We start from the raw sequence: 13,451 nt of genomic DNA on the forward strand, positions 1-13,451 counted from the left end.
TTTTTAATGAATATTTAAGGGTTATTAATCATGTGAAAGTGACAAATGGCTGACATGAAATATGAATCGCAATGGGACTCCAAATTTATATTTTATATATTTCTGCGAGAAAACACTTTTATCCCACTGTGCAAGCTAACTAAATATAAAATGACCACGCCACCGTCGATTGAAAATCGTCAAACCTGACAACCGATTTCGACTTCTGACTTCTGAATGTGGGACCTGACATAAGGTTCACTCTTGATTCACCTCCAGACAAATTGAAATGCCTCAATGTCGTCTGTCGTTGATGAAACGTGAAATTGCGCAAATGCCTGAATGGAGGTTTTTTCAGTTTTGAGTTAGTGTCGTTGAAATCAACTCAATTGATGAATACTAAAGAAAATATATATATATATATGTCATAGGTATTTTCATATATTTCTTCTTAAAGAAGTTCCAAGGTAAATGTACTTCAGCTGTCACTAGCTGAAAGTAACATTTGCCACTTTTGCATGTAACCCATACACAACAGTTTATTGTCTTCACTATCTGTACTATAAATATTTATATGAGTTCTTGGTAAACGTAATTTACTATCTCTCACATACATTTTTCCATGTCTGAACTTCGGATTTGCAGTTAATGAAAGATTGTATAAAATATTGCTTACTTTTTAAATATTTATCAAAGGGCGTCTTCATGACTAATTGAAATTGTCATCCTGTCTTAAGTCAACTGCAAAATTGCAGCTCAAAGACCATTAAGCAGCATCCTGCTCAGCTGTCTGACTGACCACCTCTATATCCTGCGACACACAGGACACACACAGTCCCTTAGCACAACACTCATGTGAGTAATGGTCTTCCCCTTTTGCCACATTTGTGGGGCATTCATCATGCGAGATGCGGACCCATTCAACATGTGTTGTCCTAATTAGTTCCCTGGCTGACCCAAAAGAGTGGGGCCGAGCGGATGATTAAATTGACGTCACGAATTACAAATGGCAGAGCATTTACGAGAGCAACCTCTTTGCAACATTTTTATTTCCGGCTTGCTGCAAAGGAAATGTGATATCGATTGCTTGGCAAACAATTTGTTATCAAATTATATGAGATGAAGTTTTTAACACATTTAGCCAGTTGCCAGAGGAAATAGAATCCGTAAATAACCATGACTCGTCCCAAAGTAGTGCAATTTATTTACATATGATATAAACGTATATTTTTGTGCGAGTTAATAAGACATTTTAAATTATATGCCTGCGCAATATAGTGCTGCTTAAATTATTGCTTCCATCTTAATTATCCACTGCAAAACAAAAGAAATTGCACATACGCCATGGAGCCGCACACATTAATTAAATAATTTAACACACACAGAGAGAGAGAGAAAGACACACACACACACACACACACACTTCTGCAGTTCATATTATAGTAGTGTAAATTAATGCCAGGCGATGATTGTTTTTGGAATTGATGTCTGTGGCTTCGAAGGACAAAAGCTTCCGCAATTTACACTTTATATTAAGGTATTATGAATTTTAATTGCATATCAATTAAATCTTAATTTAATTTGTCCTCCAGCACACATTTGATTTCACTTGATTGCAATTACCACAGCCATTAAGAACATCTTATATACCAATCGGTAGAAATCATTAGCAGAGTGCATACAATATTAAATAGATTTTGTTTGCGTTTTGTCAACAAAGAGTTAAGAGAAATATTAACTTGGTCATCATTTTAATTGCTTTTTGGTATTTATTAAAATTCATACGTGTGCACAACGATGTTCATTAATTATAAAACTTGTGCTTCTAATGAGCAAACAAATTTCTCAATTGCGAAATGAGATTTTCAACAGCAAATAGTTGCTTTTCACAAATATGAGAACTTAACCGCTTCAACTTCTTCTTCGTATACGTATCTACATTCAGATATTTATCATATTTTGCATTTGTCAGAGTAGGAAATAAACATTTCTTAATAACAACAAAAATGCCAAGGGGCATGACCATAATTACTAGACGCACTGCCCAAAAAGGGAATCGCAATCACAGCTCAGAACTTCAAATAAGCTCCGACTATTACACCCTCTCTAGCTACCTGTCTGCACCACTGACGAACCATAAGGGAGACACACATACACACACACAGGCACACACACAAACACTCAGATTCTGGGAAATGAACACAAGTTGGCCGCAAGCCAAAGCGTCAGACAAGTTTACAATACGTCGCCAATGTGCTGGCAAAAGGCAGTGCCCCGCCCACTACAATTACTGCACACAGTGGAATTCATTCTTGGTATTTGACAACAAACTGTGACAACTTAACTGTTGTTTTTTCAATTATAATCTTTGGCTATAAAAGAAGTTCTTTTGAAAGTTAAGTTTAAATTAAAGTTCCTATTTCACTGCACTTCTCCTCGTTTCCTTAATCCCAATTTCAGCCACAAATTCAACTTGATGAGCCCACAGTAAATGTTCAACATATTCTGCATACCACACACAAACACACATATATATATATACATATATATATATACACAAAGACATGCATGCATGTGCATATAAGCAGATTGTAACTAGAGGTTAAGTTTAGCTTGAGACCCGAAAATGTTGCAGTTAATTTCTTGTGACTTTCTGCAACCGTTCCAATTTCTTAAACGATTTTCTGAATTGTTGTATGCCAGCCAGGATGTGTCTGTGTGTGTGCTGTTGTATTTGTGTGCGTCTCAAGTTGTGATGGCTGCTCCTGTTTTCTGGGCTTGGGTAAATACTTCGTAATAACTTTGATGTAAGTTTTTAAACATTTACGCCATTTTTACGTGTACGTGACAACGCATGCTAAAACACAAAAGAAGATACCCAGACACACCACCCCCACCCCTACCGCTTCCCACCCCCTCTGCCTTTTCCATGCAGTTGTGACAGGGTTTTACTTACCTCTTTAATTGCAGGCAATCTGGTGATTATTTTGTTGAAAAGTTTGAACGTTTTGGGCTTCTATATACATGTTAAAAGCATTGACATCACATCAAAATTAGAAATGCATTGCACGTATTTATTATATTTCGTTTGTTCCGTTTTTGTTTAAAAACTTTATCCGGCTTTGCGGGTATTTTTGTGGATATTTGTGTGCTTTTCCAATACCCTCTAAATGTAGACAATTGTAAGTTGGGTGTTAGTTGATGTCATCTCTCTCAGAAGAAGATGCGCTTACACATTACAACATTCGACTAGGGTATATCGTAGTTCACCTCTCTGACTAGGGTATGTCGTAGTTCACCTCTGTGTGCTGTTTGCAATTCAAACTCGTTTTGTGAATTCGCTTTGCATAGCAATCGAATTGAGGCCGACGCCAGCCAGGACAGAGCCATCATCAAGTCATCATCGGCAGGAGCGGACGCAGCCACAGTGGCGCCGGATGCCAGTCAAATAATTTAATGTGCTTTATTTGAATTCAATAATATTAAATCAATGATTTATATTATAACTGATTTATGCACACAACTGCTGCGGCTCTCCTCGAAAATGTCGCACCTCTCAATCCATAATTTCACACGGTTTTTGATTGAACGCACATAATTCAATCATTTTGGCGTAATGGGACATAATTTGATTTAATACAATGCCAGCCACAAAATTGCTTATTAAAAAGTTAAATGTGTGTGTTATTCGCACGCTGTAATTGAAAGTCTTATGCATATTAAAATCTTTGTATGCGTTCGAGTTTGTGTAGCGAAAACTTCACCCACGGCGTATGCATAATGTTTGAAATGTCTCGAATGCCTCAAATGTCTCAACTTCTCAAACGGCTGTTCCTACGGGCAACAATGGGGCACAACGAGAAAATGAGAAAGTTGATCTGCTGTCAGAATTTTAGCAGCAAGCATCTGAATTTGAATTAATTAATGTTAATGCCCGAGATGAAGTTTGAACTGTTCTAGACTGAAAACCCCTCGAGCCCTTTTACTCGTTATCATATAATAATATATATACATACAATACTTGTTTGACAATCCTAAACAGCTGTGCTGATGAGCTTCAAAATCAAATAAGCGTTGAGAAAGTGGCAGCAGAAGTACTCAAAAGTAATAACGCTTTGCTTGCTGAAAATAATATGGAGTAATAAACAAATGTTGACACTTGCCACACATCTGGCAATTAGATAAACTCGTATGTATCGTATTGCCCCAGCAAAAATTTCATTTCATTATTTATTTCACAAATTAACACGCATACGCCATGCTGGACTAAATGAATTTTAACTTTTCGAGACAAGCAGCTGAAAGATATCAGTTAGCGCATCTGCAGCTGACATCAAGTTGCGTCAGCTTCAGATAATAGCAAAATGAACAATCTGAAATTGTTGAAAAGTTTGTTGGCTGTAATATTTGACAGGTTGCGAAATTATATTGCAACTGATTAATGGTTAAATTTTTAAACAAATTTGTAACTTTAAGAAGCTAAAAAATCATTATGAACAGCCCCATTAGCTGCATACAATCTGAGGAGCCAGAAAAATGGCCTTCAACACCAGTCACCACAATGTGGCTTAAATCACTTGGTCCGGCTGGCTGGTTGGCTGACTGGTTGCTCTTCTGGCTGCATGGAATGTGCAATCAGTCAACGGCTGATGGGAACTCGGGTATTTTGTCAAGCGGAATCAGCTTTGACCCATGTGTGTAAAGTACGGTGCTTCAAAGCAAATCTTATAAATAAGCCACAGCTGGCAAATGCTGCCAAAATACGACAATAACAGCAACAACAACGAGAAGCAAGAAAAAACACGGCAACCAAAATCCGTGCGCTGCAAATTTGCATTTGAAGTGAACACACACACACACACACACATTTGAACATGCATACACATATTCACATGAACTGTCAGTAGGGGCTTAAGAACAAAGCCACAGAACTACCAACATTTCAGCTATACTCTATATGTATATACATGTGTGTGTGCGTGTGTGTGTGGTGTAAATGTGCATGAAATGCATTGAGAGGTTTGTGTCTGGATGTGGCTTGAATAAAAGGGTCGGACTCTACAGATTCGTGCATTAGCACGCACGCATAGAGCGGCCAGCCACACATCCACACACCAATTCACACACACATTCACAGACACACTCTCGCACACACATACATAAAACGCACTGTGAATACTGAATTGTTAACCCTTTTTTGCCATATTCAACAGTACTAAATTCCTGTCGTGTATTCGTATGGTAATGTTTAATATCTTGAATCCCTCCAAAGTTGCATATCCTACAAAACAAACAAAAAATATTAAATAAACAAATGTGATCTAAATGTGTTTGCTCGTTGAAGTTCTGAATCTAATATGAGCTGCTAATGATATTTTAGAATGTTTCATTTTATTTTACAATAAACAACTCTCCAATAAGCATAAAAATGGTTTAATGATATTTCAATCAATTAAATTTGGATTATAATAAATTCTCTGCAAATGTTTTCAGAAATGTTTATTTTCCATAATGCGTATATAATGAAAATAGGTTATTCTAATAATTGTTAGATTTATTGTACCCGAGTACAGGGTATAATTTAGTTGATTGTTCATTGCTGAATGCCTCTTTTTGTCATTTTGTGGACACAATTACAGACAGCGTGGCATGGCGTTGTAGTTGCCTCCGCTCTCTTCCTTCTCTTGCACATCCTTGTCGCCGTTGTCTTTACGGTTGCCGTTTTCGTTGTCATTGTCATCCTGACCAAATCCTGTGCCAAGTTGGTGTTATAAGTTTGGGCGTGGATTAGGCAAGCAACGTGCGGTGGTTGACAAACCCATCCCTGCATCACTGCATTCCCTGCCGCTTGCCACATGCGGTGGCAGCGAAGCGACGCAACTGAGGCAGCACCTAATGATATGCAATAGTTTTGCACGCTAAGCAAATGCCACTAATGGAAGTAACTTGAGTGTAAATTCAAAAGCGGATTGTGGCTCTCTAATCCAGCAACTAAATAATTTATTTCGCATTTGTCTTTGGCAATGTTTGGGTTTGTTTGAGCTCATCAACATTGCAGTTGTTGTTGTTATTGTTGTTGTTATAGTCAGATACACAATATACAACATTGATGAGTGTGCAGCTCCAAACTAAGTACTGTAAATTTCATTGCGAGCTTTCGTTTATTTAAATTGCAAATGCTGCTTTGCACATTGTAGCCACGGGTTTTTATTTCCATTTTCGCTTATTCGCATTTTAAAACAATTACGCGGTTTCGGATTTGACACTGCAACCCGAACATTTTTGGCAATGTTGCACAAACTTCATTTTCTCTGCTTCATGCTGCTGCTGCTGCTGTTTTGGGTTGAGGCTTCTGTTTTGGTTACAGTTTCCATTGCGTCCGACTTAACAATACGTGGAATTAAGCGAATTTCCTCTTTTCATTACTTTGAAATTGAATTGGTTTTTGGCCAATTCTCTTTTCCGCTCTACTTGCTCGGCTCTTCTCTGCAGCGCTCTACCTTATCCAGCTTTATTGTTTCTCTCTCTCTCTATCGGTTTAGTGCTGTATCAGCAACCACTCCCAGCAACCGTGAATTGAATCGTACAAATGGATATTTGTGGTTCTCGTAAAATGACTTTGAAAGCACCTGATCAAAAAGGTGGGATTGAGTTCCAGGACAGCGGAAAATTATTGCAGTTAATTTTTAGTTTTGGCTCTAATTACTATTTTTGTGTAGATTTTAAAACTGAAAAAAACTTATTTAACATACCAACGCATATATATAAGTATTCTTGTTAATTTTCTTCCAAGTTTTCTAACTACGCAACAAACTATATATGGCTTATATGAAAGAGAACGAAGTTCACAATGAAATCTGATTTCTAATGGATTTATGACCACAATATGTACATTATCATATTGTAAAAATGATGTAGACAGAAGCTTACAAATGACAAAACTCATCAATTCATCGAGCATAAGCCGTCCACAGTTGAATGTTTAGAGATTAATCTGTCAAAGTTGGCATTTGCTCCTTGAATTTCGTACATGACTAACGTACTGCAGCACGATCTAATAACACGGCCTTATGTTCTCCGACAAAATTGTGGTTGTAAATCTAATACAATAGACTATTGGGCTTAATGCTTTCCAGTTTGGTTATATTTCATGTGGTGATTTGTGGACTTAGCATAAACACAGAGCATCGCTCAAAGACGACCAAGCGATAAATCACAGTCGTAGAGCTCGGGGATATGACATTGTAAGCATGGCCAAACTTAATAAAATCACGTGGCAAAAACAAAAAAAAAAAAAAACAAAAAACAAATGACTGACGGCGTTGTCTACAACAATTTTTGTACTCTTCGTTTCGTTTTCATTTCAGTTTTTTTTGTTTTTGCCGTAGACAAACCTCTTTAAATCAAATATTCTGTTATGTTCTTCCATTCTGTAGCATTTCTCAATGTCAGCGTTCAGAGAGAATGGCGAAGAGGAAGCGTAGGCAAAGACATCAACATTAGGCAGACTGTGGTTTTGATTTATCGCGAATGAGGGCACTAAAAACTGGACAGCCACTAACAGAAGAAAAACCACACAAAATCATCCAATTATCCTGTAAAGTTTCATTATGTCAGCGCGTTGTTTTCAACAGAACCGGAACTGACGCCATATTGGCACAACTTCCCTCTCTCTCTCTCTCTCTCTCACTCTCTCTCTCTCCTTAACTATTTTTTCTACTCTTTGTGTGTCTTCGTTCTCGTGCTCGCACTGCTGATAAATTGTCAACGTTGCGTCGCTTTCCATGTTTTGACTTGATTATGGCGTAACAAATTGTCGCCATTTTGCATATTTGTACATGGAGGAAACGGAAGCACCGGAAACGACGTCACTGTCAGCTTACCGCAAATGCAGTGATAACGGTAACCAAACTGCCAGCACTGCCCCTTTGGCCAACAGATGGCAAATAGTAGACAATCAAAGCTAACTAAGCGGATGGTTTCGTCACTCACTTCATCTTTAAAACAATGAGCACCTTGAAATTACATCTATTTTTCAGTCTTTGGGGATAAATTGAAATTGTGCTGTTATTTCTTTGTTACTGTCTACTGGCAAAATTTGATTACTATTATTGGCAGTTGTTTTCAGTCGATGTGATTGCTCATCAATTTATTTTTGGTCATACAACTATAAAAAATGATATTTCTGGCAAGCTTTTTGTACTTGGGACGTTTCCAAATTTTCTACTGACATCCTTTCTCAAGGAGCGATCTAAAAACTAATACGTTTATGGACATCGATTGAAATCTAGAGTCACATTACATATTTTGTTGTATTTCCTGTAGAATTGCAATGGACCTTAAGACTGGCTCATTGCTTGTGGCGCCCGCTGTAAAGAATTCAAGTTGTTCGCATCCGCGTTATTCGGGCCACAATTTCATCGTTCACATTGGAATAGCGGAGACGATTGAGGCCGTTTTGATATTGGTGCTGACGCTGGGTGTGATTGGGGCCAACTGTTTGGTCATCTTTGTCATTAATAATCGCCGATACGCTGCCTACATACATCAACAGGTGAGTAAGCAGGAAGTAATAAACTGTATTCATCAACTGTTAAATTGAATGTTGCTATTAGCCACGGTATTTGCTCACCTCGCTGGCGCTGAATGACCTAACAATTGGCCTGTTAATTACACCGTTTGGGCTGATGCCAGCATTGTTTCACTGTTGGCCATATGGCGAGATCTTCTGTCAGATCCAGGTGAGTACCAGTCTCCATTTAATGGCGAGTTGTTTGCCAATTAAGTTATCATGCTGTTGCTCAATGAACCCGGCAGCAATGCTCTCATTAACACAATACCTTATTATTATTTTTTTCTGTATCCAAGCTTATCATTTAAACTGATTCAGTTTTTAACTAACGCTTAAATTAAGGATTCACATTCTTGATGATTAATGATGATTTATATCTGTTTTTGTTTTTTTTTTTGTTTAATTATATCCCTTCACGGTAAATATGACTTTTTTATTTGTTGTTATTCGCAGGCCTTGCTGCGCGGAGCGTTATCGCAACAAAGCGCCGTTATACTCGTCTGCATGGCAGTGGACAGATATATGTGTGCGCTGCATCCGCGACGCTATTATCAGCACTCCAGCAAGAAGGTAAGTGGACGGGCGAGAGGGTGGGGCTGGGAAATGAGTGGAAGCAGATTGGGGTTTTTCCCGACTCTGATGAGCGAGCAAATGTTGCATAACGTTGGCCGTGTGTATGCTATAAGTTGGCTAATGCGCGGCAACGCAGATAAGGCACGTTGCCACGTTGCCGATAAGCTGTGCGACAAGTTAAGATAAGAATTTATCGCAGCAGGACAACAAGCAATAAAGAAAAGCGTATGTGGTGAAATATCAAGAAATCACGCGCCAATAAAATCTAGTATGTGGCAGCAACAGCAGCAGCAACAGTAGCAGCAGCAACAGCAGCAGCATCAATAGCAGCAACAACAACAATAACATTATCTATGAGCCAATTACGTAGAGATAAATACGGATAATGGTCTCTAAGTTTTTTGCCAGTCATTAAAACAGAAAACACGCAACACAAAATAAAGCAGGAAAAAGCAAAGCAAGCGAAAATAAAACAGCATAGACAGTCGAAAAGTGTATAAAATAAGAATAAAACAAGAAAAACCAAAGTGGTTTTCACTCCTCGTCTTCCTTTATCGTATTTTGTTGCTCTTGGTTGACTTTAACTAAATACGAAGACCACAGCGAAATACTGCACCAAGTACTAAGGACCGGTCAGGACAGGCAAATGAAGCGACGATCCGTTCAAGGCAACCGCAAGTGGCAAAGGGGCAGCAAACAATGCCAATGGCTTACACTCGCTATCCCTGTCCCACACACACACACACACACCCGCACCCGCACACACACCTACACACACTCTCTCTCTCCCTCTCTCTCTCTCTCTCTCTCTCTCTTACATCATAATTTATGAGGCAGCAAACATTAACGCAGCCATCCCAAAAAAAAAAATAATAAAATGAAGACTAGACCAAAAAGTATGAGAAAAAATTGCACAAACACAAAAAAAAAAAGTATAAAGTAAAAAGGGAGCAATAAGAAAAATGTGTGTGTGCGGAAGTGGAAAGAAATAATTTTAGGGCTCGGACAGTGAAAGGCCGCCTATCATTTACAAAGGAAAAGCCCCTTCCGGTTTCTCGGACAACGGTGCTTTTATGATTTGTGTTTCAGTATGCAAATGGATATTAACATTATGACTATTAAGCGTCCTTTAAATGAAGCACCCAAAATACCCAATTTGCCAAATCAATCAAAGGATGAACTACAATCAACTGAATTCGATGTGTTTTGCGAATTATACTCAGACCTCGATTACTCACAAATCTAAAAGGTTATGGGCATTCAGTGCTTTGATTTTCAATCATTTTTTTAATCAGAAAGATATTTAAGAATTTGGAAATAGTAATCTCATCTTTGCTTATCCATAACATGGGGCAACGGTCATCACACGTTGGTCTTAGTTGATCTGCAATTGGAACAGATCTTTCAAGGCCTTCAGATCAGCCAGAAAATGATGTCCGGTAACCAGTGATGGATGATGGCTCATTTTCAAGCCCAGAAAGCCGGGATAGCCATTAAAAACAATATCGCGTGTCTCAGGCTCTACACATTCCACTTCTGCGAGCACGTTAGGAGGCTAAGCGGCTGGCATGTCATTTCCAACCTAGACAAAGAGATATTTTGTGGCGGAAATAGAATTGAGATAAGCCTTAACTCACTTGCTGAATGCCTGTGCAGATATTCACAGTTCTATTATAAATCATCTGGTGCACGGGTGGGGCCTGGACCACCTCGCACATATTGCAATTTTTCAGCTTTAACACGAGTTCGCACTCGTGGCTTAAATACTGCCCCGGTGAATGCCTGTTGTGCGAGATTAAATGCAAATGCATTATGAGAAAGAGGTGCTCTCCAATTACCTTTCTGCAGACCGAGTCGCCAAATGTTTAACCATTATGTCCATCTGCACACGTGTCCTCTCTGCACCAAAAGAGCGGTAAATGAGTTAAGCCTAATCCCACAATGGGAAAAAGGGCATTGTATGCATGATAATGAGCCATCATCCATCACTGGTCTGCGCATCACATCCTAGCTGATGTCTATTTTCTGTAGATGTGTAATCCATCGCTGGACTTTGAGGATTTAAAGGCTCTGTTCTCTACGGTATCCCAATTTCAGATAAGCCAGGATAAACTGGTGGTGGGCGCTATCCCATGATGTGAATCAAATCAAGACATTCCAACTCTTCTATTTAGCATAATGCAAAGCGTTTTCACTATTTTTGTATCACTTAAAATATTTGAACTTGTCAACGTTTATAAAATGATTGTCACTGAATCAAACGATCTGAAAGTATTAATAATCTGTAAAGAGTAAGAGACCTTTTAATGTCAACAAAACTATGTAGATTTATTATAAACTCACACACTTTATTGTTATCAAACTAATATATTATCAAACTTTCCTTATTTCAATTTTAATACAAAATTTTGATTTTAGTCAAAGTTATAGCATGCGTTGGAAGCAAAAAATATTTGTGAATTTTTAGGTAGTTAAATTCTTGCTGCTAAAAAGCAACTAAATATAAGTTGAAAGTTGCGGCGCTTTTAATTTTGCTGTGTACTGTGTACAAATTCTTGACCGGATGAATCTGCGAATCTACCCAATTTGTAATAAAATGTGCAACGTCGAAAATTAATAAACGCCAGCTGACGCGACTGGCACTTGGGCAACACCATTTTGTTGGCCCACTTATTGCTAATTTCAACTTGGGAAACACAAACTGATTTTATTTCAAGTCCCGCGTTCTGGTCAGTTTCAAATGGAAATTTATATTCAGCGCATTTATTAGACATTTTATATATTTAATATGAATGTTAAACGCGTCAGACGCGGAAAACTTTCAAATATAATAATATAATAGCGTAAATTAAATAAACAATAAAAGATGTTTCCGCAAAGTGGAAAAGTTGAAAGTTTTATTTGGTTTGCAATATGCCAACCCTTTTTCATTGTTGAAATGTTGTTGAATGTTTGAATAGATGGGTATTCTCATTTTTCTACACTCAGAAATAAAATGAACTGAAATAAGAAAATCACCTTAAATACTATATAGATTTTCGGTTTCTTAGAAATAATTTACAAGAGTAAGAACAATTTCTTACAAATTGAAATGCTCTGTTTTTATTTTTTTTTAGAAATTGTTGCCGAAATTAAGAAATAAATTTCCAAAATGTGATTTTCGAAATTTCAGAGTGCTTTTTATTCTAAGTGTACACCATTAAAATGCCAGATCTGTGTGAATTGTCAGTCTGTCAGTCAGCTAGTCAGTTATGATTGTGGCAACCTATCCCATATATTTGCTTTTGTGTCTGCCTGTGGTTGCCGCATCTTTCCACTTTCTTCAACGTAATCAAAAGTTTTTAATTCCATTTTCTGCTATTGTTTGCTGTTCTTGCTCCAATTTAGGAAGCCAAGGAAGAAAGAAACTACAAAAACTTTGTACAACAAGTATCTGTGAGATATTTTTTTGTACTATTCAATGTGGTGCTAATTTGCAGCTTTAATTAGTGCAAGAGCGAACTATTTACATTACGTTACGGTCACTGAAGAATTGAATGATTATACCATGCAGTAAATGTTAGCATAATCTATGTATATAAAATCCATGATTGATTGACTTTGATGGGTAATTACAATAGACCATAACGTTCAGCTGCAATGTTCCGCATCAAAATGACTTGAAATTTGAAACGTGTACATAATTCCGGACCAGCTATAAATCAGACACAACCAGCTGCAGTCATCTCAAATCAGTGAAAGAGAAATAGAAAAGGAGAGGAAGAGAGAAAGAGAGAGCATACTGTAGAGAGCTAGAGATGAGCCCCACTTTGAGTACGTGGCAATGCCAAATACAGATAGTAAGCTCAGTGCTGCCAGAATCGAAAAAGGATTTATTGACCCAAAATCAGAACTTTAAATAATCAAAATTCGAAAATAAATAAATTAATGGATCAAAAATAAAATATTTGATTTTAAAATAATCAGAATTCAATATAAATGCTTTTAAATAATCCACAGTAAATTTCTATAAGTATATGTATATTTGAGCAACTAAAAACAACAATTTTGGCTTTACGATGTGACCTGTTGGTGAAAGCAAATTAAACCAAACTAAAACCACAACAACCCAACGACAGCTAAATGTATCCAATGTGTGTGTTTATGTATGTATTTGTGTGTTTGTTTTGCAGGGCTGTGTTGCCATATTGAGCTTAACATGGATTATCAGCCTGACGGTGTTTGGGTTTCTCGTGCTGCCCAAAGGTGAGTTTTAAACCGCGAACAACCACGCCTACCAACACCTGAGCACCTGAAACATTGAACATTACAAACATCTGCTCATTTC

At 37.7% G+C, this 13,451-nt stretch overlaps 1 protein-coding gene across 1 annotated transcript in view; it reads left to right on the forward strand.

The window, feature by feature from the left end:
* Positions 1 to 13,451, forward strand: part of LOC6559211 (5-hydroxytryptamine receptor 1A) — a 29,285-nt gene that overhangs the window by 11,777 nt on the left and 4,057 nt on the right. The window contains exons 3-6 of the mRNA XM_032735253.2: positions 8,305 to 8,533; positions 8,595 to 8,720; positions 9,005 to 9,121; positions 13,297 to 13,369. Of these exons, the coding sequence (XP_032591144.2) occupies positions 8,305 to 8,533; positions 8,595 to 8,720; positions 9,005 to 9,121; positions 13,297 to 13,369 (545 nt within the window). The remainder of the gene's footprint in view (positions 1 to 8,304; positions 8,534 to 8,594; positions 8,721 to 9,004; positions 9,122 to 13,296; positions 13,370 to 13,451) is intronic.

Source organism: Drosophila grimshawi, unplaced genomic scaffold, assembly GCF_018153295.1.
Source record: "Drosophila grimshawi isolate 15287-2541.00 unplaced genomic scaffold, ASM1815329v1 contig_1367, whole genome shotgun sequence".
Taxonomy (NCBI): domain Eukaryota; kingdom Metazoa; phylum Arthropoda; class Insecta; order Diptera; family Drosophilidae; genus Drosophila; species Drosophila grimshawi.